The 23,845-nt window shown below is 60.4% G+C and overlaps 2 protein-coding genes and 1 long non-coding RNA gene across 8 annotated transcripts in view; 2 read left to right on the forward strand and 1 right to left on the reverse strand.

Moving 5' to 3' along the window:
• Positions 1 to 18,877, forward strand: part of TEAD3 (TEA domain transcription factor 3) — a 24,271-nt gene extending 5,394 nt beyond the window's left edge. For 2 of the 3 annotated variants that reach the window (XM_065649581.1, XM_065649582.1), the window contains exons 2-13: positions 5,738 to 5,991; positions 8,818 to 8,882; positions 10,370 to 10,432; positions 12,493 to 12,504; positions 12,804 to 12,941; positions 13,151 to 13,194; positions 13,296 to 13,357; positions 13,667 to 13,800; positions 13,918 to 14,091; positions 14,277 to 14,417; positions 14,618 to 14,770; positions 16,299 to 18,877. In XM_065649581.1, coding sequence (XP_065505653.1) covers positions 5,856 to 5,991; positions 8,818 to 8,882; positions 10,370 to 10,432; positions 12,493 to 12,504; positions 12,804 to 12,941; positions 13,151 to 13,194; positions 13,296 to 13,357; positions 13,667 to 13,800; positions 13,918 to 14,091; positions 14,277 to 14,417; positions 14,618 to 14,770; positions 16,299 to 16,412 — 1,236 coding nt within the window. In that variant the 5' untranslated portion in view covers positions 5,738 to 5,855 and the 3' untranslated portion in view covers positions 16,413 to 18,877. Of the gene's footprint in view, positions 1 to 5,737; positions 5,992 to 8,817; positions 8,883 to 10,179; positions 10,243 to 10,369; positions 10,433 to 12,492; positions 12,505 to 12,803; positions 12,942 to 13,150; positions 13,195 to 13,295; positions 13,358 to 13,666; positions 13,801 to 13,917; positions 14,092 to 14,276; positions 14,418 to 14,617; positions 14,771 to 16,298 lie in introns of all 3 variants that reach the window. The other variant, XM_065649580.1, reaches the window with a different exon arrangement.
• On the reverse strand, positions 18,595 to 19,334 carry LOC135997124 (uncharacterized). The gene is made up of 2 exons (XR_010607364.1): positions 19,043 to 19,334; positions 18,595 to 18,829 (listed from the first exon to the last, which is right to left on the reverse strand). It is a non-coding gene; the product is annotated as an uncharacterized LOC135997124 (long non-coding RNA).
• SMPD2 (sphingomyelin phosphodiesterase 2) lies at positions 19,316 to 23,830 on the forward strand. Of its 4 annotated transcripts, XM_065649583.1 has the most exons (12): positions 19,456 to 19,467; positions 19,775 to 19,798; positions 20,684 to 20,756; positions 21,068 to 21,164; positions 21,286 to 21,362; positions 21,584 to 21,677; positions 21,755 to 21,844; positions 22,173 to 22,255; positions 22,433 to 22,565; positions 22,636 to 22,740; positions 22,820 to 22,976; positions 23,167 to 23,830. In XM_065649583.1, the coding sequence occupies exons 3-12, from the start codon at positions 20,707 to 20,709 to the stop codon at positions 23,535 to 23,537; spliced, it is 1,257 nt and encodes a 418-aa protein (XP_065505655.1). In that variant the 5' UTR covers positions 19,456 to 19,467; positions 19,775 to 19,798; positions 20,684 to 20,706; the 3' UTR covers positions 23,538 to 23,830. The 4 variants fall into 4 exon arrangements, with proteins under 4 accessions (XP_065505658.1, XP_065505655.1, XP_065505657.1 ...); XM_065649586.1 differs by lacking the exons at positions 19,456 to 19,467; positions 19,775 to 19,798 and adding an exon at positions 19,316 to 19,394; XM_065649585.1 differs by lacking the exons at positions 19,456 to 19,467; positions 19,775 to 19,798 and adding an exon at positions 19,523 to 19,548.
• Positions 23,831 to 23,845: the final 15 nt, after the last annotated feature.

Genomic DNA, 23,845 nt, shown 5'->3' on the forward strand with positions numbered 1-23,845 from the left:
GCTCGGCAGCCGAGCCGGGAAGGGTGCTCGCTTGGTGCTTGCTTGATGCTCATGGGTGCCTGTGCTCATCTGTGGCCTTCGTTTGGGCCCTGGCTGTTTCATGGGGTGGCTGCTGTGCCCCACTTACAGCCTTGTGCGGTGGCATCGCAGAGCCGAGGGTCAGGGTCTGCCTCCGATATTTGGGCATCACTGTGCAGAGCAGGGGATAGCACGTTGTGCCGGGCTCCCTGGTCCTATTGGGCCACACTTCTTGCTGGAGCTCCTTCGTTTACCAAGAATACTGCCTTTGTGTATTTTTAGCAACTTTCCTCCCCAAGGATTCCAGAGCAATTTTTCAATCTGCGGGAGCAGGAGTCACTGTGCCCGTTTCCAGCTCTCGGCTTGGGCAGCAACGAGAGGTGCTGGAGAAGGCGATGGATGCTCTGCACGGGCACCCGCCGCGCTCCTGGCACGCAGGAGGGTTTGCCCGCTGGCCTGCTCTGGAGTGATAGCTCACAGCAAAATGGTGCTAAACCAAAATATCCCTTTCTGGGATTGCTGATGCGGTTTGTGTGGGGCAGTGCCTGCCTGTTCATACAGCACCCGCATTAAATGCGCAGCCTCTGCCTGGCGCTGCCCCAAGCTTTGTGAACTCATCACAGGAGGGCAGGGAAGCGTGTCTCCTCACAGGGGTGACGTTGCCGTGTCATGTTTTGCGCTAGCCAAGGACATCTCTGTGTCTCAAGTGGGACGGTAACACCCGACAGCCCCCCCCCTGCCTTGTCTCTCGGGTGCCTGGGGGGATCAGCTCCTGCACCCCCCACGCCACTGGGTGTCTCCTCCTGGTTGCTCAGCCGGAGCGTGGTGGTGCCGGCCCCGGGTCCCGCTGGGTGCCGGTGGGTGCCGCGGCACAGGCAGCGGGTGCAGCTGCTCCCTTGGCAGGGTTGGGTTTCATGGGGGTGGAGGCGGCTGGGGGTGGGTGTGAAATGCATTGCAGCCTTCCTCCTCCTCCTCCTCGCCTGGCAGCCAGCGTCCCCTGGAAGACATTTTCCCTGGTCCTGCTGCAGTGGCATGAAATCAGGCAAGCAGCAGCCGAAACTCTTCGGTGGAGGTGTTTCTCCTCCCAGGAGCGGGTACCTGGGACGCCTGGCCCACCCCGGCAGTGGGACCCCATCCCACTGCAGCCACGGGGCTTCCCCTTGGCTTCCCTCACCCCAGAGACCCTTAGCTTCCCCTTTGGACAAGCAATGCTGGTCTCTGGGGACTTGAGACACAGTGGCCACCCTGAATTCATCTGTAGGGGATGGTGAGTGGGAGACATCCTGGGATGTGCATATTTCGATGCAAGAGCAAAGCCAACTCAGCAGTCCCCAGTGGGTGCCATGCCCTGGCACTGGCTGTGACATGGGACACTGATGCTGGAGCTGTCACGGGACAGCTGTGGCAGTGGCCCGTCCCCGGCAGGCAACTCCAACCCTGTTGTTTCCATCCAGCTCGTTTCACAACGCAGAAAGCAATTAATGCTGCAAAAGCTTTCTATTTATGCGCTGCTGTGTGAAACGCCCCGTCCTGGCTGGGCAGGGCGGCCATAATTGGGCCAGGGAGGGAAGCCAGGTTACGGTGTCCGTCTGTCCCCTGCCCTCGGGTCTCGGACCTGGAGGCTTGAGCAAAACCGACTCAGATCCTTCGGCAGCCGAAACCCAGCTCTGCCACCCTGCCGGGGCCAGAAGAGACGGAGGGGTTGGTTTGCACACCTGTGGTTCTGCCACTAGCAGGGAGCATCTTGGTGAACGGGGCCATCGGTAGGACTAAAAAGGGTTTGTTCAATCCCCTTTCTACTCCCTGCCCAAATTTTCTCTGGGCAAATCACTCAAGTTCCCCTCTTGTTTGCTCATGGCCCTTTGGGATGGAGGGGCAGAGCATCCCGTGGCCTGGCGCTGCTGGGTGAGGATCAGCCGCATCCCTGCTGAGCGGGGGGCTCCAGGCTTTGCTGGGAGGTGGGGGGACCCTTTGGCTGCGGGGGTCTGGCTGGAGCAGGGGGGCACGTGCCTGGGGGGGCACGTGCCTGGGGTGGCACATGCCCAGGGTGGCCCTGGCAGCGCTGCGGACCCCGGTGGGACGCTGCCACGTGGCCTCCTGCGGTTTCCCTGCTCCGATTGCTTCCTGAGCTGCCCGCCAAGCCGGAAGGGACAGGAAGCGATAGAAGGGAGGAAATTAGTCGGGCTGTCTCACAGGGAGCCCGCCAGGCGCATGGTGGGCTCTGCCACCACCTGGGTCCCCAAGGGCTCCTTCAGGGAGGGGGTGGCCGGTGGTCCCTGGAAGGGAGGTGCAGACCTGGGTGGGAGGTAGCAGGGCGGCCACCCTTCCCTTCCTGAGCCGGGGAATCCCTCACCACAGCCCCAGAGCTGTTTGGAAAAGGAGCACGATGTAAACAAACCTCCTTCAACCGTCCTGCCCGCCAAGCCCTGTCTTGCTTGGCTGCTGCTGCCTGCCCCGGTGGGTGCTGGCTGTCCCCGGGACGGCCACATGCCAACCTGGATGGTGTCCCTTCTGGCATCAGGGCAGAGTTTAGGGCAGGACGTGGGGCAGGGTACTCCTGAAGGGTCCTTGGGTGGGCTGATGGGGATAAAGGGCTACTGCAAAAAGTACTTGGCTATTGCAAGGAGAGTGGTGTGGGGTTCTGCCCAGCCGAGCTGAGAGGGTCAGGGCGCCGTGCGCAGTGCTGGGCTCATCTGCAGACGGGGCAGCATCTTCCCTGGCATGTCGTGGCCTTGCTGGAGTCCCCTGGGACCCCCAAAGGTTTTGGGTTTGCTGCGAGGGGCTCTCCAGAGGCAGTGCACGGCTGAGCACTGCGCCTGCCCGGGCTTGTCAGTGAACTTTTATCCTTTCGCCTGGGGGGTCTGGGCGCAGGGGGCGGGAGGAGGGCTGCGTCGCCCTGGGCCCCCTGCATGGGAAGGTGGGATGGAGCTGGGATGCAGCCAGACCTCCTCCTCACTTTGCAGGGTCTGCTGGGCCCCCAGTGTCCCCAGCACCGTGGGGGCTTGTCCTGTGGGGTCCTGGTGCTGTGGGTTGAGGGAGCCCCGGGTAAGCAGTGGACCTTGGGGCTGCTCTGCCTCACACCTTGTGCCCCGGGTGGTGTCAGCGGGGGGTACGCTCTGCTCCAGACCCCCTTGTGCAGCGGGTGCCGGTGGCTGTGCCCTGCGTCCCTGGCAGCTGGGGGGAGCACTGCAGCAATAGCCCCGAGTGCTCTCCCTCACGTGCCCCTGCCCCGATCCCTATCGCAGCTGGTTGTGCTGGTCTCGGCAGCGCCCTGCTCCCGACCTCAGCCCCTGCACCCGGCCCCGGGGGTGCCCACCGCACTGCTCCAACCACAGCCGCTGCCTCCAAAATCTTTCCTTCCCCTCACCCACCAGAAAACACTCATCTCCTGAGCACCCGTCCCTCTTTGCCACCTCCTCTTTGCTTTTGTAGAGTTTAAAGAGGCTTTTCATCACTTTTCCGGGCTCTGCAGCCCCAGGCAGCTCTCACCACCCGGCAGCTGCCTGCACCAGCCCTGGGTCTCCCTCGCAGCCCCCTGCCCATGGTGCCCGGGCCGAGCTCTGTGAGCCGTGGGAACGCCGTCCCCATCCCCTGGCGCAGCCTTGGCCTTGAGGGGAGATAAGGGCGGCCCCGGCAGCATCCTCCCACCCGTCCCACAGCCGCGGGGGGACCTTGCAAGAGTGCAGCACCCTCTAAAGCCTTGGGCTGGAGCATGGCACCCCAAAATGGCGGGGTGAAGAGGGGCAAATGAGCTGGGTGTGGAGGCTCCATCCTGGCATGGGTGCCAGCAGGCAGCCCTGCTCACAGAGGGCGAGTGTCCCCGCCATGGATCAGGGGTCCTGGGATCCCCAAGCCCTGCAGAGATGCCTGTGCTGTGGGAGGGGTGACTTCTCCCCCTGGTCCCAGGGGAGCAGCTGGGAGGCAGGAGCCGGTGACATGTTTTCTGGCAGGTCCAGTCCCCTCCCTGCCCAGAGCAGGTCTGGCCGGTGGTCCTTCCGCAGGCCGTCCAGCCGTGCTGGTTTCCTAATTACTCCTGTTGTTGGTGTTTTGTAAGGGCTGGGTGGAGCGCGGCGCTCGGCGTGCCTTGCGTCAGCGCGGTGCCTTGCCCCCTCCCTCTAGGAAATCCAGTGTCTCGGCCTGGCCAAAAGCAGGTTTGGTGGAGGAGGAGGAGTTGCTTCCTCGCACCTTGGCCAGGTCCCCGGCATCGCCCTCCCTCCTCTCCTGGCTTCCCCAGCAAGGCTGGGCACCCAGCCGAGGCACCGCGCACCGCGTTGTCAGAGCCGTGCTGTGCTCGCTGGGGAGCGGGGGATCCTGCCGAGGCCGTCTCCATGTGCCACTCTTGTTGTCCGTGTCTGGTGCCTTGTCCCATTGTCCCCTTGCCCTCCCGTCCCCTCACCCTGCTCGATTTGGTCAGTGCATCCCTTGGGGCTGCACTGTGGAGCACCCTGGCAGCCGGCACAACTGGGATGCTGTGGGACTTGGGGGGACATGGTATTTGGGTTGCCACAGGACTTGGGGTACTACGGGACTTAGAGGACGTGGGATGTGGTGTGCCATGAGACTTGGGGTGCTGTGGGACTCTGGGGTACACGGGATGTAGGGTGCCACGGGACCCGGAGTGCGGCGGGCCCGTCCGGCACCGCTGCCGCCATCCCTGCCTTGACCGGCTGGCTCGATCCTACAATCCAGTTCTCCTTATTTGGCCACAGCGCTCGGCAAGAGGGGGGCGGCGGGCAGGGGCGGACGCGGGGACCAGAGGGGCTGACATCACATCGCGGCGAGGGGGAGCGAGATGGGGAGAGGAGGGGGGAAAGTTTCTTTTTTTATAAAAGGGAAAAAAAAAAAACCAAACCCAAAGCCAGGCCTCGCAGCGTGCTCGAGCCAGCAGGCTGCTGGAGTTCCTTTAAAAGGAGATGTCTGCGCCGGAGACCTTTGTACACTCCCAGCCCGGCCGGGAAGCGCAGCAGCACAGGAGACACCTCTCCGCTCCCATTGCCGGCAGCTGCCGCCAAACATGTTATTGCAAAACACTGTGCCGAGAGCCGGGCAAAGGGAGGAGGAGGAGGAGGAGGAGGGTGGAAGGCTCCCCGGCATCCCCCACCAGCCGGGGAGTGCCCAGGGCCCTGGCTGAGTTTCCTCGGGACGAGGGGCTCTCCCGGTGCCAGGGCAGGGCTGCCGCGGGCTCTGGCCACCTGGTTCCCATTAGCGGCTCTGGCTGCAGCTGCCCAGCATCTTCCTTCGCATCCCAGCTCGGTCTTTGGCAGGCACGGTGGAGCGAGGGTTTTTGGGGCCGGGGGGCGGTTTGGGGCCAGCTTGCCTGAGGAGGCGGCTGGGTGGCAGTGGGTGCTGGTGCGGGGTCAGGGCTCGCAGGCTGCGGGGCTGCTGCTGTGTCTCACGGTGTCACCCGTGCAGTGCAGCATCCAGACTGTTTTCTTCGCAGACTTTATTTGGGTGGACTCTACACAGTTGCTTGTGTTTTGATTTGGGGATACTAATGGAAATCATGTCTCTGCCGCCAGGGAAAGCCTGTTCGTGTCTCTGCCCCACATCAGGATGTTGCTCCCAGCCCTGGGTGCAAGCGGGGACAGGGCCAGCATGCTGGGACCACTCTGTCACTGCAGCCCCGTACTCCCAGCACGGCTGGGGACGGCTGCAACCTCAGTTCCTCCATGGCACCAAGAGTCTCCAGGTCTAATGGGTGTCCCCTGTGTCTCGGCAGGTTGTCACGTGTCCGTGGGGGCTCGGGGTCAGAGCCCAGAGCAGCCAGCACCATAGCGTCCAACAGCTGGAATGCCAGTGGCAGCCCCGGGGAGGGGCGGGAAGATGGCCAGGACGGCATGGACAAGAGTCTGGACAATGATGCCGAGGGTGTGTGGAGTCCGGACATCGAGCAGAGCTTCCAGGAGGCGCTGGCGATCTACCCCCCCTGCGGCCGGCGGAAAATCATCCTCTCGGATGAGGGCAAGATGTATGGTGAGTGACGGAGGCAGCACCGTGCTGCTGGCCAGGATGGGGCGGCTGGGGGTGAAGCAAAACTTCCTGCCCCAAAACCACACTGGGGCATTGCCCTTGAGCACCCCCAATCCTGAAAGCAGCTTTGCAGGGCCAGGCCTGGGAGGTGGCAGTGACCCAGGTCCCCTCCCTCTGTGCTGGCTGTCCCTCCCGCTCCCTCCCTCCCTTGGCCATGCCAGACCAACTGGTTTGGTGAAGCCATCAGGCAGGGAGTGGGTGTGGGCGAGGGGCAAGTGCGGGACTGTGGGGCCAGCACCAGCCCGCTCACCCCTGTGTGCCTCCGCATTGCTCCCCAAACCTTCCCCAACCGGACCTGGTGACAGGAAGCAGCTGGTGACAAGGGCCACCGGCCCAGCCCGAGTCGCCAGCACCTGGCTCAGCTTTCCGTGACTTTGTTGGCAGCAGTGGGGCTGGTCGGTCCCACTGGTGCAATGAGTTTTGGGGAGTGTCTCAGCCTAGTTTTTGGTGTCTCCCGTAACACCTCTGTCTGGATGGCTCTCTGCAATGGAGAAGAAGAGGATGAGGATGAGTGATGCAGGCAGGGGCTGGTACTGGTGCAGCTCACCTGCTGCTGACAGAGGGGCAAATGGGACAAGGCTTTGCAGCAAGCACTGTGCTACTGTCCCCATGCCAGCTCCCCGTGCCACCCTGTTTGCCAGAGCCCCCAGCCTGGGGTGCTGGGGATGCTGGCCGGGGGGAGCACAGGGCTTCCCAAGCGGGTGCATTTTTTGGATTTCTCCTGGAATATCTGAAGTGCCGCCAGGAGCCTGGCCCTGTGCAGCACGCCGAGCCCGGACCAGTTTTTCCAGCCTTTTGGAGACATCTGGCAGCTGCTTAAAGAGGCAGCAGCCTCTGCCGGCTGACTTTCATCTCCCCCCACCCTCCCCAGCACCTCCCCACTGGGACCCCCCAGAAGCCCTGGCCGGCAGTGCTGAGCTTACCAGGACCCCAGGGCCACTGGCGGCACAGGCGATGCCGGCATCCGACATAAAGGTGTGCTGGTGCTGCTGCTTTCCACCACCCTCCCTTTTTGGGGGTCCCATGGGATGCCCGTGGCCTCACCAGCCCATCCCTGCTCTGCCAGCGGCGTGGGGGCGGCGGAGCAGGTGGGAGCTGGGGGCAGGGACGGGCACGCTGGCCCCCGCGCTCCCTCGCTGCCCGCCGGGTTATTTTTAACCCAGCCTGTCCAACTGGTTCACGTGGTTGTGTCAGGGGAGAGGAATTTGGGGAATGTGGTAATTTGGAGGAGGACGTGCCCTCTCAGAGGGAATGGCACGGTCTTGGGTGAATCACAGGGGACAGGGACAGGGTGCGCGGGCACAGGGATGGTTGCGGGGACGCTGCCAGGGTGCAGCCCCGGGCGATGGCCAGGACGTGGCGCGGGGCAGAACGGGTACAGGAGGTGCTGGGCACAGGGTGCTGGGCTGGCACTGCCCCACCGCAATGCGTGAAGACTCCCACATTTGTTTCCCATATTTTTTTCCCATATTTCTTTCCCATGGCCTGGGGACGGGGAGGCAGAGGACGAGACTTGGGAGCAGGGTGTGCAGAGGGGGACGCTGCGGTGCTCAGTGAAGCCAGGGCTCGGCACCAGGTTCCCCTCTGTCTGCACTCCTTGGCAGCACCCTGCTGCGGGTGTCACCTCACCTGGGCTTACCGGACAGCCTGGGGGACCTGGCCCTCGTAAGGCGCTAATGAGGCCGGGAGCTGCGCAGGCTGGGAGTGGCAGGAGGGACTGTGCTTCGGGGGGCACCGGGGTGCCGTACTGGCCGTGCAAGGGGTGTCCCGGCTTCCCAGACCCACAGTGGCCCCAACCACCCACCCACCCGCCAGCTCCTGCCCGGCACGGGCACCACAAGGCACAGCCGCCCCATGCAGCACCTGGCCCTGTCTGTCCCCTTGTGTTCCCCCCAGGAGTGCCCAGTTGCTCTGGGGCTGGGAGGGCGCCGGTCAGGGTGGAACAGGGAGGGGGATTTTTTTTTTTTAAGGAGAGGTGGTTTTTTTTTTTTTTAAAGCCGAAACCCGCTCCAAGGGCATTTCGACAAGTTCCAACCGCGACCATCTGGTCCATTAAAATAAATCCAGCGTGCCTGGCCGCCCCCGTGCGTGGGGGGCGCGGCGGCGGGGGGGCCGGGACCAGGGCTGGGAGAAGAAAGCTCCCAGCTGCTCTGACGTTTGAACGTAGATTGGCCACAGCTGGCCCCTAAAATGTGGTGCAAAAGCAACTTCTGCTTTGAATTAGACCCAGGACGTTAGGAAATACTGGTGAAAAGGCCAGCACAGCTTGCGAACGGGAAGCGGGGTGCAGGGGGGCACCCCGGGTCCCCTGTGGGAAGGGCTGCGGGGAGCAGGTTGATGGGCTCCCCCGGGGGTGCTCCAGCTGGGATGGGTTTTGGAGGGTTCTGTGGCTGCCTGTGTTTGGGGACACCGCTGTGGCAGGGGTCCCTGGTGGTCGTCACCCCTCTCCGAGCCCCCTGTGTCTTGAGGCTGCCAAACCCGGTGGGGTGGGGGGCACAAGGTGGGTCCCACTGGCCTGGAGGGGGCTGGCCACTTCCGTGTCCTCTCAGGCCCCTCCAATGTCCCCTTGGGCGAGACAGCTGTCATGGCAGCGCCATCTCCTGGCAGTGCCTCCTTTATTAAGGACCAGCCTCATTAAGGACCGGCCTTGTTAAGGAACATCATCAAGCTGGGCTGGGTGGGATGGGGTGGGGGCTGGAGGCTCTTTTTGGGGCTGATGCCCCTGGCCCCCCCGTTTCCCCAGCACTAACCCCTTGGCTCTGCTGGCAGGTCGTAACGAACTGATAGCCCGGTACATCAAGCTGCGGACGGGGAAGACACGGACGAGGAAGCAGGTGAGGCCATTGCTCTGCTTTTGCTAGTGGGAGGGCTTGGGGGGTTGGCGGTGTCAGGCAAGGCTGGGGGGGAGCGGGTGTCTGGCTGTGTCACGCGTCCTCCGCGTCCCCTCCTGGAGCCACCGTCACCAGTGGGGACCCTTGTTCTCTCCGAGGAGCTTTGTCCACGATTGCAAACACCCTCAGGCTGGTCTGTCCCAACCTGACCTGAGGATGCCGTGAAATTTGGGGTGCGGGGCAGGCAGCAAGCAGCCTGTGTGTCTCTGGCATTTCTCCTGGCTGCTCCACTGGATCCAGAGACCATTCCTACTGCTGCCCCTTGCTGGGCTCTAAGCTGCTTGTGCCAGACACCGTGGTGAGGGAGGGACGCTGGTCCCCACGCAGTGGGGGGGGTCATCCCTCCAGGACTGATGCCACCATCCTTGTGTTCAGACCAGCTGACCAGTGCTTTATTTCTGGCTTAAAGCCTCAACTGGGCCCCCTGAGCGCCCCCTCCATGGGGGGAAGGATGCGGCACTGGGTGCCGGTGCGGAGCTCCGGGGGGACTCAGGAAAGGTACAGGGGAGAGTGGATGTGGCATTGACCCCTCTGTGCTGTTGTGTTCTGGACAGCCTGATGTCCCTTCTTGGATGTCCTGGCGCCGGTGGGAGAAAGATCTTGCCAAAATCAGCCCCGGTGCCCGTTCAGCACAGGGACACCGATCTGCGCTGCGCCTTTCCTGCCTGTATGGCCCCTCTTCTTTCGATCCTACTCTTATAGGGGTCTGGACACACAAAAAATCCCTCTTCTCACCTTCCCCACCTGAAAAATCAGCAGCAGCCCTGGGGGAATGAACTGGACCCTCCTAGATCTCCCTTGGGACAGGCGGCCCCACGGCAGCCCCAGCTGGGGTAACACAGGGGCACCCCAAACCAGACAGGCCATGTCCCCCGTGCTGTGTGTGAGCAGCAGCTCGTTGCACTCACAGGGGCTGGGGGGGTCTGTCTGGGAAACCCCAGGAGATGGTAAACACCAACCCTCCAGCTGCAGCAGCTTCACCCTCAGGAGCTTCGCCCCAACCAGGGGGGACACAAACCAGCACCAATCAGTGCAGCACCAGGGTCCTCCCCCAGTTTTCCTCCCTCCACCTCACAGCAAGCACAGGACCCTCAGCACCTCCAGGAGCATCACCCCGGCAGCCCCACATGCTACCCCCTCTCTCCATGTTCCCTTCTCCGGGAACAACGTCCCGCCTCGTGGGGTGGAACATATCTTCACGCTCTGTATTTTCCTTTCCGAACGGCGTGGCGGGCGCTAGGTGTCCAGCCACATACAGGTTCTAGCTCGGAAGAAGGTGCGGGAGTACCAGGTTGGCATCAAGGTAGGTCGCCGCCCGTGCCCAGCGTCTGCGGTGGTGTCTGTGAGCATGGGCAGCCCTCTCCTTCCTCCTCCTCTCCTCTGGTTGACGGCTCTGCTGTTCCCCCTCTCCTTCTGCTCTCTCTCTGCAGGTCTCTAGCCACTTGCAGGTTCTTGCCCGGCGGAAATCTCGTGAGATTCAGTCCAAGCTGAAGGTATGCGTCCCCCCCAGCCCTGCCTGGCCCCCCGCCTGCTGACAACTAACATACTCAGCTCTGTGGTGTGCCGCTTGCTTTCCTTTATTACCTCTCTTTTTTGGTGTTTTTTTTTCTTCCCCCTCCCTCAGCTCCTGGAACTAAATGGTTTTTAGAGGCATCATTGCAGGATGCCCAGAGGGAAGTGCCGGGGGGTGGCAAAGCCTTCCCTCTCCCACGGGAGGGTGAATTTGGGTGCCAAATACTCTCCTTTTGCCCAAGCAAGGACTCCGTTGTGGGGAAATGGGGGTTAAAACCCTTCTCCAGTGATTCACAAGGGCTGCTCCCTCTTTGGGGGCACCAGGAGTTCATCCAGGAGGACAAGGACACCCCAGGGTAGCCAGCGAGGCAAAGTGAGGTTCAAGCAAGGGGTGCAAAGGGGCCCCCACCAAATCCCAGGTGGTTGCAAGCCTGTCCCGCCCCAGCTGAGACCTGGCCCCACTCGTGATGGGTGCTGGGGTTACGTGCCAGCCTGGTGGCTTGTGGTGCACCAGGGTCTGAGTACAGCCCAGGTGACACCTCGGAGATGTGGGTGGCAGCAGGTCCAGATGGGGCTGTGCTGCTGGGGAGGGGGCACAGCAGTGCCAGGGAAGGGACACAGTGCTGCTGGGGCAGCCCATGTTTCCAGGGGCCAAGGGAGCTGAGCGAGGAAAACTGGATCATCCTCTCTTCTCTGGTTGGCTTTTCTTTCCTTCTTTCCTCCTGGCTGGAGCCCGACTAACCCTTCCGTAACTGTTCCCACCGAGCTTTGTGGCGGTGGGGGGAGGATGAGGATGGTGGGAGGCGGGTGGGCACGAGCAGGACTGGGGGCATCGCCGAAGGAACGAGCCCTGCTTGGGTTGGACCCACGTGCTGTGAGGTGGGGGACAGTGTACAGCCCGCTGTACGACCGCCCGTTGGGGACAGTGGCTCCAGGCTTGGCTGTGCAGCCTGGGATGCTCCTGGGTTAGTCCCTGCTTCGTCACCCCAGGGAGCAGAGCCTGAGGCAGGATCCAGGGGACCTTTCAGCCCTTTGCCATGACCTCAGGGTCCCAAAAGCATCGCCAGCTCCCTGTCCCCCTGTCCCTCCATCCTGGGTGCTGTGTCCAAGCTGCTGGCACTGAGGCTGGCAGCAGGGACCGCAGATCCCCTGAGCAATATGCTGTGCAGAAATATGGATGTAAAACATCCTTTCCCAGCCACACTTGAAGGCAAATCCCAGCGCAGTCAGCCCTCTACCCTCACCCAACACTTGCTGTGTTGAATGGAAACTCCCTTCTGTGAGCAATATATATGTTTTTAAGCTGTAGTCGTGTGTGTTAGTGTTGCCCAGCATTTGGCTGCTTGCCCACACTCCTGCCCTGCCCCAGGTGAAAAGAAACGAAGCAATTGATCCCTGAGGAGGGGTCAGAGTGAAATCAGAGGGTGTGCAGCGGAGCAGCACACATCAGTCCTGGCGATGTGGCTGGAGGAGCAGCCCTGTGCTGGGGTAAGACCTCAGAGCCCTCCGCTCCTGCCTGGTGCTGCTGCAACTTCCAGAGCAAAACGTAAAAGGAAAAATAATTGGTCTCCTATATAAATGCACACACGGCATAGTGGGGGTTGTTACCAGGGTCTCCCTTGTGGTGCCTATAGGAGAGCTGGTGCCAATGTCCCCAGGTGCAGGCGACTTTTGCTGTGCAGGAGATGGGTGGCTCTTCCTCTCCGTGCCCTTGGCGAGTGTTTGGGAGCTGCTGAGGAGGTTTTAAAGGATATTAAAGACTGTGCAGGATATTAAAAAGCCAACAAAGTTGCAGGTCTGGCCCACCACAGCAACCCCCAAAAAATAGTGTGGGGCTTTGGAGTCCTGTTCCTGGCGGAGTAAAGCACGAGCATCAGCACCTGTGTGTGCATCCTCCAGTGGGGTGAGGGGTTCGCTCCCCAAATCAGGCTGCGGTGATGAGCTGGAGGGGTGCAGCTCAGGGCGGGGGGCACAGGGCACACGGCGCCTGCAGGCTCCCATGATGCTCTAACCATTTTTTTTTTCTTTCTTTTGCGGACAGGCCATGAACTTGGTAAGTTGAGCTTGTGTTTGTGATGCCTTTCATTCCCTGTTGCCTTTTGCCCTCTCTCATGGAGGGGACAAACCCTTCAGGTCTCTGGCTGGGGGGAGACACCTTCCAGACCTGGCAGCTCAGGGGACATTTGCAATCTAATTAATTAAAATGGGTGAATTTGGCAGAGGGAACATTGAGACCCTGCTCCCTGGCCGGGCTGCAGGACTGGCTCCAAGCTCTGCAAAACCTGCCAGGCAATTCAGAGGGAGGTCTCAGTCTGCCCGTGTAACTCCCCATCTCCGTCCTGTCCCCCTCAGGACCAGGTCTCGAAGGATAAGGCTCTGCAGAGCATGGCTTCCATGTCCTCCGCGCAGATCGTGTCGGCCAGCGTCCTGCAGAACAAGCTCAGCCCCCCGCCTCCCCTTCCTCAGGCCGTCTTCTCTGCTGCCCCCAGGGTGAGGACAGCCCCTGTATGGGATCACCCGGTGGGGACACGAGGGATCTCCATCCATGAGCTGCACAGGAGGGCAATGTTCACCAGTCCATTGGCCCTGGTAGCAATGCAACGGGGGCTTTGGGGGCTCCCTCTGGTTTGTAGCACATGGGGAGGGAGAATTTAGGAGGTGTCAGAAGCCACTGACTCTTCCCTGTGCTGTTCCCACAGTTTTGGAGTGGCCCTATCCCAGGACAGCCTGGACCCTCTCAGGAGTAAGTACAAGACCCCTCCGCTGTGTTGGGCAGACCCCCGCCCTGGCGAGGGCTGGGGCAACCCAGGCTTCGTTAACCTAACGATGCTCTTTGCTTTCCAGCATTAAACCATTTGCACAACCAGCTTACCCCATCCAGCCACCCATGCCTCCATCACTAGCCAGTAAGTGCTGTCCTTGCCCCCGATGGGTCCTATTTGTCCCCTGTCCCTTGCCATCATCCCACCCACAGTGCCACCCACCTGCAGTCCGCTCTCCAGCTCTGCCACGGGGAAGAACCTGGGCTTGAACCCGGCCAAAAGCCCCATGGTGAGCAGGACCCTGCTGCTCCCAGCTGTGTCCCCCTGGTCCCTTTCCACCAAGGAGTGGGACTGGCACTGGAAGATACGGCAGGGTGGGGGACATAGTAAGGATGGCAGAGCTGCGGTGGTGCAGGGGGGGCTCACCCTGGCTCATGGCTGTCCCCCCGCCAGGTTATGAGCCCTTGGCTCCACTCCCACCAGCTGCCTCAGCCGTGCCCGTCTGGCAGGACCGCACCATTGCCTCCACCAAGCTCCGGCTCCTTGAGTACTCCGCCTTTATGGAGGTGCCACGGGACGCCGAAACGGTAACACTCCCCTCCATGTCCCCACTGCCCGGGTGGACCGATCCTCGTCCCTGTGTTCGGTGGCGTCTTGCTTTCATCTGACCTCTCGTTTTAACTTCCCCGCCCCGGTCCTTACAGTACAGCAAACACCTCTTTGTGCACATCGGCCAGACGAACCCCTCGTACAGCGATCCGCTGCTAGAGGCCGTGGACATCCGCCAGATCTATGACAAGTTCCCTGAGAAGAAAGGTGGCCTCAAGGAGCTCTATGAGCGTGGACCCCAGAACTCCTTCTTCCTTGTCAAATTTTGGGTACGATGCTGGGAGGAGGACGATGGGGAGGGTTGTCCTTGACCTGCGGGCTCATTGCAGTTGGGCACCCTGCCAGTGGAACGGGAGCATCCTGAGCAGCTCCATAAGCTGGTGTCCCACATCCCAGGTGGGAGGTGGGTGTGATGGCACCTAATGGGTCCCTCTCACCGCTCTCATCTCTCCAGGCGGATCTGAACAGCACGATCCAGGATGGGCCAGGGACTTTCTACGGTGTCAGCAGCCAGTACAGCAGTGCAGAGAACATGACCATCACAGTCTCCACCAAGGTCTGCTCCTTTGGGAAGCAGGTCGTGGAGAAGGTGGAGGTAAGTCCCGTGTCCCACTCATCTGGAAGGGGTGAGAATTAGGCCTGCTGTGGGTCCCGGGATGGAGAAGGCCCCAGGGTTGGGTGTAGGACACACGAATGCATGCCTGCCCCATGGGTGGAGTGGAGGGGACATCTCCACCACATCCCAGTTGGAGGACACTGCTGATGGGGACACTACTGACTCTGCTGTCCCCACAGACGGAGTACGCACGGCTGGAGAATGGCCGGTTCATCTACCGCATCCACCGGTCCCCCATGTGCGAGTACATGATCAACTTCATCCACAAACTCAAGCACCTCCCAGAGAAGTACATGATGAACAGCGTCCTGGAGAATTTCACCATCCTGCAGGTACCTCCTCTTCTTTTCTAGGGAAGTATTTCCCACTAGGAGTGTGGTACCTGTCATGGAGGAGTGATTTAGGATTCTGCTTACTGCAGAACAGTTTTTAGATTTCTCAAAGAAAAGCGTGACTTAAAAGAGTTTGGTGGCAGGTTCACTCTATTATTTACTACGTGAAGGAAATATGCCAAGCTGAACACTACTGACCTCTCCAGGAGGCTGATACCTGTTCACAGAGCAAACATTCAGGATTCTTTTGTCCCTGATAACTATTGGCTCCAGAGTCTGTATTTTAGAACCCCAGAGGCTGGCTTAACCTGAGTACCTGCACAGAGGTCCAACCTGAGCATACAAACCACAGATTTTTTATGTCCTTACAGACCATTCATACCATGATTCAGTCCAATAGCAATATTTCAGTTTGGGGTCTTCTTGCTTCTCATTGGATCTTTTCCACTGATCTTATATGTGTCTTTATTTTGTTTAGCTGTAGATATTGTTTATAGTCCGTAGCCTTGCAGGTGCTGTTTTGTCTGAATAAATCCTTTTCTTCTCAGCGAAGTGCAGAACAGGCCCGTTCTGCAGATGTCTGTAATGTCTCCATGCTGGCCTTGAGGTTGTTATTTTTCCCCAGTCAATTCCATTCTTCCCAGCAAAATGTGAAATAGACCTTATCTTGCAAGTGTTCAGTGTAGTTTGTAAATGCTTTTGGTAAATTTGAGCAGAACTTTACAGCTTAAGATTTCAGCAAATCCAGCTTACTAAGTAACATGAAGCAGAGAGTATATTAAAAATCACACAACTTTACACTTCTAGATGATTCGTTATATTTAGTATGCATTTGCTTAAGCTAAATTATTGATATGGAACTTAAATCGGGCTCATCCAGTGATCTGTGAGTAGTAAAACCATTACCATACAGCCAGCTTATATAGCAGAGAGAGCTCACAGCAGCTCGCTAGACTGTCGTAGTATAAAGTGGTTGACTTGTAGTCAAATCGCAGACAGTGGGAAAGGTCTGCATGGGACTCCTTGCACCCGCAACTCATCGGTGTTCAGTTGCTGTTCTGCTTCCTTGTGGGTTTCCTAACAGGAGTTTTGGGCCCGGCTGCAGCTCTGACCTTTCCCTCCTCTGGATCCTGCACCAAACCACGGCTGGTTTGGCTGGGGGTCAAGTGCTCGCAGTGCCTCTGCCCTCCCTCCTGTGTGGTGCAAATAAAGTGGCTGTGCCTGACTCTGCAATGCTCAAAAAAATTGGGTAGTAAATTTTTAGTGGGGTAATTAAATTGGTTGTGCCTGAGCCTGTGCAACCCCCTTAAAAAATGGGTAGCAGATTTTTGTTGGTGCAAATAATGTAGCTGGGCCTGAACCCATGCAATGCCCACACACTCCTCCCAAAATAACAGGTAGAAAATTTTTCATGGTGCAGTTAAAAGGTCTGCAGTTTAAATGTCTGTGCCTCAGCCCATGTAATCCCTCAAATATTGTCTCCCCAGGGGCACAGCCCCCTCCTAATGCACTCTCTGCTCTGCCGCAGGTGGTTACGAACAGGGATACCCAGGAAACCTTGCTCTGCATCGCCTTCGTCTTCGAGGTCTCCACCAGCGAACATGGCGCCCAGCACCACGTGTACAAGTTGGTCAAGGACTAGGGGCCCTCGGGACGGGGGCACAAGGGGTGAGCAGGGGAGGGGGGGTGTGCAGAAAAGCCACCCGTGGCCATTGCCTCATGAGAAGTCATTTGAAGAGAGGAGGAGGAGGAAGAAAAACAGTAGCCAAAAAAGACTGACTTGCGATCGCAGATGTTTTCTACTTAGGAAGAGTTTCTTTTTTTTTTTTTTTTTTTTTTAATAAATTTAAAAAAAATAATAAAAAAAGAGGAATGGGAAAGGAAGCATAGGGAGAAAGGAAACCCATTTCTGGTGCTGGATGAGAAGTGATCGGCCCCATCAGAGTGGAGGACAACCCTTCCTGTCCCCCTACTTGCTCCAACATGGTCCTGAGCAGAGAGGAGCGAGCACGGACGGGCCGGAGGACGCGGCGTCGCGCCGGGTGTGGTCTGAAACTGGTTGGCACGGCCACAGGATCGGAACTGCCCGGCAGGGCCCAGCACTGCGGGTAACAGTGGGGACAGCTGTGCCAGGGCAGGAGCAGGTCCAAGCAGGGCAGGGCAATGAGGAGCATGTTGCTGCCTCCCTGGGGACCGGCACCCAGGATGCTCCTTCTCTGTGCCCATCCGGGGCACCGAGAACCGGCAGTGCTGAAGGAGGGAGGGCATTGACGATGCAAACCACTTTTTATGGCTCTTTTTTTTTTTTCCTTTTTTTTTTTTAAAAAAAATTTAAGTGCTTTTAAATACTTTTAAAAAAGACACCATGCTTGTAATTGGGATTATGTCCCTGTATGGTGTCTGGGACCTGTTCCCCTTCCCACTGTGCCGGTGACTGGAGGAGGTGACACAGCTGAGTTTGTTGGGTTGGAGCTGTGCAGCAAAACTACTGGGCACAGGGAGCCGGCCTCGATGGCTTGGGGGGGGGTCTCCATCGTCTCTCTGGGGTCACTGAATACCGGAGGATGTTTTTTACGCGGTGGCAGGATCCCCCGAGCTCTGTGTGCGCTTTCAGGGATTGCACTTGCGGGGTGGCCCTGGCTAAATGTGTCTCCCCCATGGTTGTTTGCTGAGGAGTAATGAGAGAGCAGTGAGGGCGGATTTGCCTGATTTACTTTGCATATGTATATTTTTCCGATTTTTCCGTCTTTTTTTTTTCCTCCCCTTTTTTTCCTTTTTTCTGTGTTGACTGGTTTCAGCTGCTCCCCGCAGCCGCTCTGGCCGGCTCTCCTGCATCCCACAGGGGACAGCTGGGGAGGCAGCTCATGCAGGGTGAAGCACGTTGTGTAATGCAGGGCCAGGCTGCGAGTGGGCAGAGGTGGGGAGAGAGGGGACAGAGGACAGGAGGGACGCCAGGACAGGGGACTGGGTCTGCTTGGAATTATATTTGTGGCTGCAGCCCAAAATAAGCCAAGGCAGGGCGCAGGAGGGGACGCAGAGGGACAGAGGTTGGGTTTTGTGGTGGTGGCACAGAGCAGGGTGGCAGGGGGCTGGCAGGGGGACGGGGAGCCTGAGATGGGCAGGTCTGGCTGGGTTTCTTGTGCTGAAGGGAGGTGCAGAGCCAGGGAGGGAGGGCAGAAGCGGTCCAAGGGTGCTGGAGCCCGGGATGGGGGGGACGTGGTTAGGCTCGATGCTGCTGTGGAGAAGCAGAAACAGCCCAGAGCTCAGGAAAGGGACTTGGCTGCCACCGCAATGCCACGTGTTTTGTGAGGCATGGGGACTGTCACCTCTCACTGTCAGGAGAAGCCACCCATGGGCAGAGCCACCCCAGGCACCAGGCGAGGACACAGTGGTGGGGACGGACGGGGACAGCCGCGGTGAGCAGGGGGAAAAGGAGGCAAAAATCCAGGGAAAGGCACTGGCATCCCATCCCAGGGCTGTGCTGGGGCCACCCGGCCGAGCTCTCATATGTAGCATGTTTGTTTGTTGTTTTGTGGTTCTTTTATCTTTCTTTCATTTCACTCACTGATCTAAAACTCTGGAAATGAAAACTCAAAACTTTCCCACCATAAAACACAGGTGTGCCCAGCTCCCGGCCCCACCGGGGGATGAAGCTCTTCATTAACTGGACCGGTTTGTGCCTCCATCCCCACATTCCTCCTGCACCGAGCCCTGGGTGCCCACCTGCACCCCCCGACGGTCCCAGCCGGGGTTTAGTCACGATCCCAGAAACACTTTCTCAAACCCCATCCAATCCCTCCGTTCTCCTCCAGTGTATTTATGAATTTCACATGAAGTACTGTTTATTTTTTTAAAGACTTTGTAAAGCTTACCAGGGTTACAATCACCATTTTTAGAGCTGTGTCAGTCCACAATGTTAAAAATCCATTTTTTTATGTATTATATTTTGTGTATTTTTTTTAATCCAGCTGTGATGGGTTGTATCATATATTTGTTGTGTTTACTGTATCTGTCCAACTTCAAAGAGAGGAGACTGTGGAGCTCCAAGAAAACTACGGTCTGCTGAAAAAGATATTAAAATTATTTGTTCATGGGTTGGCTCAAGCAGTTCTGAACTTCTTGTGGTTTTCTTTGACAGCCAGGACGACGAGGGCTGCTATGGCCCAGAAAACCCTTGGCGGGGTACTGCTTGTCCCGGGACCCCCGCCCTGGGCACTCGGATGCCACGTCCAGCAGTTTTGCTGCGGTTTGCGTGGCTGGTGACGGGCTTGCCTGGGAAAGGTGTCTGCTGGCTCAGCCTCCCCCGTGGCAAACGCTGCCCTGCAGCAGCAGTGGCTGCGGGGACACATAGTTCGGGGGACCGCATCCTTGCCTACGGCAGCACCAGGTGACGGAGCGCTGAGTCCGACCTACCGGCAAGAAACACCCGCCAACATCCGCTCACAGCTCCTCGGCGCGTTCCCCGCCGGCCCTGCCCGGGAACCGCCCCCGGGGCGGCCCGGCCGCTCCGGCCCCTTTCCCTCTCCTCCCGCCCTCCCCTTCCGCGCCGCTGCGCTGCCGGGACGGGTAGTCCCCGCGGCCCCGCTCCTGCTCCGGCCCCGCTCGGCGTCCGGCCCCGCTCCAGGTCCGGCCCCGCTCCTGCTCCGGCCCCGCTCCCGCTCCGGCCCCGCTCCCGCTCCAGGTCCGGCCCCGCTCCCGCTCCGGCCCCGCTCCTGCTCCGGCCCCGCTCCTGCTCCGGCCCCGCTCCCGCTCCCGCTCCGGCCCCGCTCCCGCTCCAGGTCCGGCCCCGCTCCCGCTCCGGCCCCGCTCCCGCTCCGGCCCCGCTCCTGCTCCGGCCCCGCTCCCGCTCCGGCCCCGCTCCTGCTCCGGCCCCGCTCCCGCTCCCGCTCCGGCCCCGCTCCCGCTCCGGCCCCGCTCCTGCTCCGGCCCCGCTCCCGCTCCGGCCCCGCTCCCGCTCCGGCCCCGCTCCCGCTCCGGCCCCGCTCCTGCTCCGGCCCCGCTCCTGCTCCGGCCCCGCTCCCGCTCCAGGTCCGGCCCCGCTCCCGCTCCGGCCCCGCTCCTGCTCCGGCCCCGCTCCTGCTCCGGCCCCGCTCCGCGCCCCACTGTGGTCCCCGCCGCTCCGTCTGTTGTTCGTTCCGCCTGATGCTCCGGTTCCCCCGTCCCCGCTCCGCCTGTTGCTCCGCGCTCCCGTCCCCGCTCCGCCTGTTGTTCGTTCGGCTTGTTGCTCCGCTCCCCCGGCCCGCTCCGCCTGCGGCTCCGTTCCGGCTGTTGTTCGTTCCGCCTGTTGCTCCGCGCTCGCGTCCCGGCTCCGCGCCGCGCTGCCCGCCCGGTCCCGCGGGGAGCTCGGGGTGGGGAGGCAGCGGACGCCGGTATTAGCGCGGCGCGGGGAGCAGCCGTTCGGTAACCCCGCCGGGGCGGCAGAGCCCGGCTGCCCGGCCCCGGCATCCCGGCGCCCCAGCTTTGCTCTTTTGCGGTTTTAAACCGTACGATCTGCCCCGGGGAGGGGCACGGCAGAAGCGGGGCGGGCGGAGCCCGCGGCAAACAGCGCCAGGGCTGCCGGGTCCTCCGGGCTTCGGGGTGTGCGAAGTGCCCGTGGGCTTCCCGGGGGGGATGTCCCACGCCCGGCCTCACAGCACCGCTTTGAAACTGGGATTTACTGTCCCTCCGGAACACGACTCGCTGACAAAGGGTTTGAGCCCTGTACCCCATCTCTGGCCCACCGGTGTCCCCTTCCGTGGGATGGAGAGGTCACCTGTGTGGTTTGGGCACGTGGGTCCCTGTTTGCGGACAAGTTGGGGTTTGGGATGGGTCCTGCAGGTGGAAGAGGAGGGGACAGTGTGGGCCCTGCGCCAGCTCCCTGGGGCTGTCACCCCAACCCCACAGGACCCCCCTTTGCCCTGCCTTGCCCTCCAGCTCCTGTGAAGCCCCGGTGAGTGATGGAGGGAGACCCCACACTGCGGCTCCGCATCTTTGATCTCAACTGCTGGTAAGTCTGGAGTTTGCCAGGGCCATACTGGGCTGTGTGGGTGGGGACAGGGATACCCGCACTAGGAGAGGGCTCTGCCCGTGGAGTCACTTTTGTGTCCCCTCTGTTTTGGGGTCCCACCACTGCCTCAGCCCCAGATGGTCATGAAGTGCTTGGCTGGGTGGTATCCCCCGTCCCCTGCTCCCCCAGAGAAGGATGAGCCGCTTCAGTTCTGCAGGCAGGAAAAGCTGTCCCCAAACAGCTTCTGCACCTCCCCCTCGTCCCCATCACGCTGTCCCTCCAGGCTGTGACATCCTACCCCTCTCCGGCAGGGCCATCCGGTACCTGAGCAAGCGGCGGCAGGAGCGTGTCCGGCTCATCGGGGACATGCTGCGCCGGGATGGCTTCGACCTGGTGCTTCTCCAGGAGGTGAGGGCAGCCCATGAGCCGAGCATGTCTGTTCTCGGACCATGAGCTGTGAGATGAGTGTGCCCGTTCTCAGGCCATGAGCCGAGCGTGCCCGTTCTCAGCTTGTCCCACTGTTCTCCAGGTGTGGAGCGAGCAGGACTACAGCGACTTGAAGGGGAAGCTGGGGGGCTGCTACCCCTTCTCCCATTACTTCCACAGGTGAGAGGGGCCAGGCCAGCCCCTGACCAGGGCCATCCCTATGGCTGTGCCACATCCTTGGTGTTTGCCACATGGAAACACTGGTGCAGGTGCTGTAGGTCATCTGTCACCGTGGGAGACCCCACGCCTGGAGAGCGAGATCTGGGGAGCCCCCTTGCTTGGCGCTGGGGGGAAGCAGAGGAGGGACCACGCTTCCTCACTGTGCTTTTCCCCTCCCACAGTGGGGTGATCGGCAGCGGCCTCTGCGTCTTCTCCAGGTTCCCCATCCTGGACACTCTCCTCTACCAGTACTCGCTGAATGGGTACCCCTACATGGTGAGCGAGGCGGGGGGGCACGTGGCTCCACAGTGCTTGGTCCCACAGAGCCTCACCAGCTCCCCTTCCCTCGGCAGCTCCAGCACGGGGACTGGTTCTGTGGTAAGTCCGTCGGCCTTATCGTCACGAAGATCTCCGGGATCATCTTCAACGTCTACGTCACCCACGTGAGTACCTCGGGAAAGACCAGCACGATGAGGGGGACGAGTGGCCGTACCCCTCCTTCGCTGTCCCCTTGCTTTAACTGCTGCTCTGTACTGTCTGTCCCAGGACCACGCACTAATTTAATGAAATATTGTTCTGGAGGCGGGCTGGGAGGGCCACTGACCCACAACCTGGCTGTAAAGCATCCCAGGCTGTCCTGGGCAGAGGTCAGATGAACACAGAGCCCCAAAAGGACCATCCAGAGGGGCTGGTGGGTTTGCAGTGAGACTAGGAGCAGGGCAGGTGCCAGCATGGGGGTCACAGGTGCTGTGATCCCCCACCTCTCACTAGCTGCATGCCGAGTACTGCCGGGAGAAGGATGTCTACCTGCCACACCGCCTGGTGCAGGCCTGGGAGCTGGCGCAGTTCATCCGGTGAGCAGCCACGGGTATCCTGCGAGGTCCCCCTCGGCTGTGGGTCCCCAGGGACTGCACAGTCACCCCTGCCCCTGAGACTTGCAATCAGAGAGCTCCCAGTTGCACTGGTCCCAGCCAGGAGTATGTCTGGGGAGCACTGTGGGGCGAGGGGGTCAGCCATCCTCGTCTCTGCAGACACACCTCGAAGGCGGCCGATGTGGTGCTGCTGGGAGGGGACCTGAACATGCACCCTGAAGACGTGGGCGTCCGGCTGCTGCGCGGCTGGACGGGTCTGCGGGATGCCTTTGCCGAGGCCATGCGCTTTGAGGTGAGCGGCAGGGGGTGCATGGGGCCTGGGGCACACCGAGAGCCACCCCCACCCAGGGTCTTGCTCTCAGGGCTGTGAGGACGGCTGCACCCTCATCCCCAACAACTGCTTCACCGTCAAGACAGAGCTGCTGCCCTTCCCGCTGGGCATCCGCATTGATTACATCCTCTACAAGGTAACGGGGCCCCTTGGCCACCAGCTGCAGGTGGAAGGGAGGAGAGACACCAGTGTGACTCATCCGTCACCTTACCCAGGCCACCTCCAGTGTCACGGTGAAGTGCGAAGAGCTGAAGACCACCACAGGGACAGCCCCAGGCATGGACATCCCCTTCTCGGACCACGAAGCCGTGATGGCGACACTGCGCATCCAGAGGCAGGGACAGGCTGCGGGTGACAACCTTGGCACAGCTGGTAAAGTGGAGGGACACTGCTGGGGTGGGCTGGTGGATGGACTGATCGAGTCAGATGAAGACAGAATTTTTGGGGATGTTTCCTGTTGCTTAGGGCATCCCTTGGGGTGGATAGCACAGAGTGGTAGGGATAGGGAGAAAAAGGGGCGGGGGGGGGTGCCAACCCTCTGAGCCACCCGTGTCCCTTGCAGAGCCGACGCTGGTGGACGTGGTGACAGAGGCACGGACGGAGGTTGTGGTGGGGCTGCATGCGGCGCAGCGGCAGCGTTACTCCACGGGCAGGATGGCGGTGCTGGCCCTGCTGCTGCTGCTGCTGCAGGCTGCAGCCGCGCTGGGCACGCTGGCAGGGCTGGCGGCCGGGCAGCCTTTCCCCAAGCTCTCCTTCTCCCTGCTGGCCTTCCTCGCCATTGGTGTCCTCCTCCTTGCCACCATCCTTCACCTCTTCCACACCATGGAGGTGAAGATGCTGCAAGGCACCGAGGAGCAGATGCGCATAGCGCTGTGGGCGCTGCAAGAGCGTCCCCTCAGCTCCATCCTGGCCCCTTTTGGTCCCTTTTTCTAGTTTACTTCTGGTTTTAGGCAACCAGTGCTGTGGCTGGCTCAGTCGTGCACGTTTGACAGATGCCTCTCTGGGTAAAATTAAGATTTTTGGGGCAGATTAATTGTATTTGCCCCTGTGGGAACCATGATGGAGGCGGGTTTTAATTGCTGGTTTTTAATACACCCTTTTTACCTGGAATGACCTGCTGGTGTGGCCAAGAGTCTCAGCCTCCCCCTGTTCAGGGCAGCCTTGACGGCTCCCAGTAAAAGCTGATGGCTGCTCTGGCAACCAGATTTGACTTGAATAGAAAATAAAGGTAGTGTTTTAGC

The sequence above is a fragment of the Caloenas nicobarica genome, chromosome 21 (genome assembly GCF_036013445.1).
Source record: "Caloenas nicobarica isolate bCalNic1 chromosome 21, bCalNic1.hap1, whole genome shotgun sequence".
NCBI classification, from domain to species: Eukaryota; Metazoa; Chordata; class Aves; order Columbiformes; family Columbidae; genus Caloenas; species Caloenas nicobarica.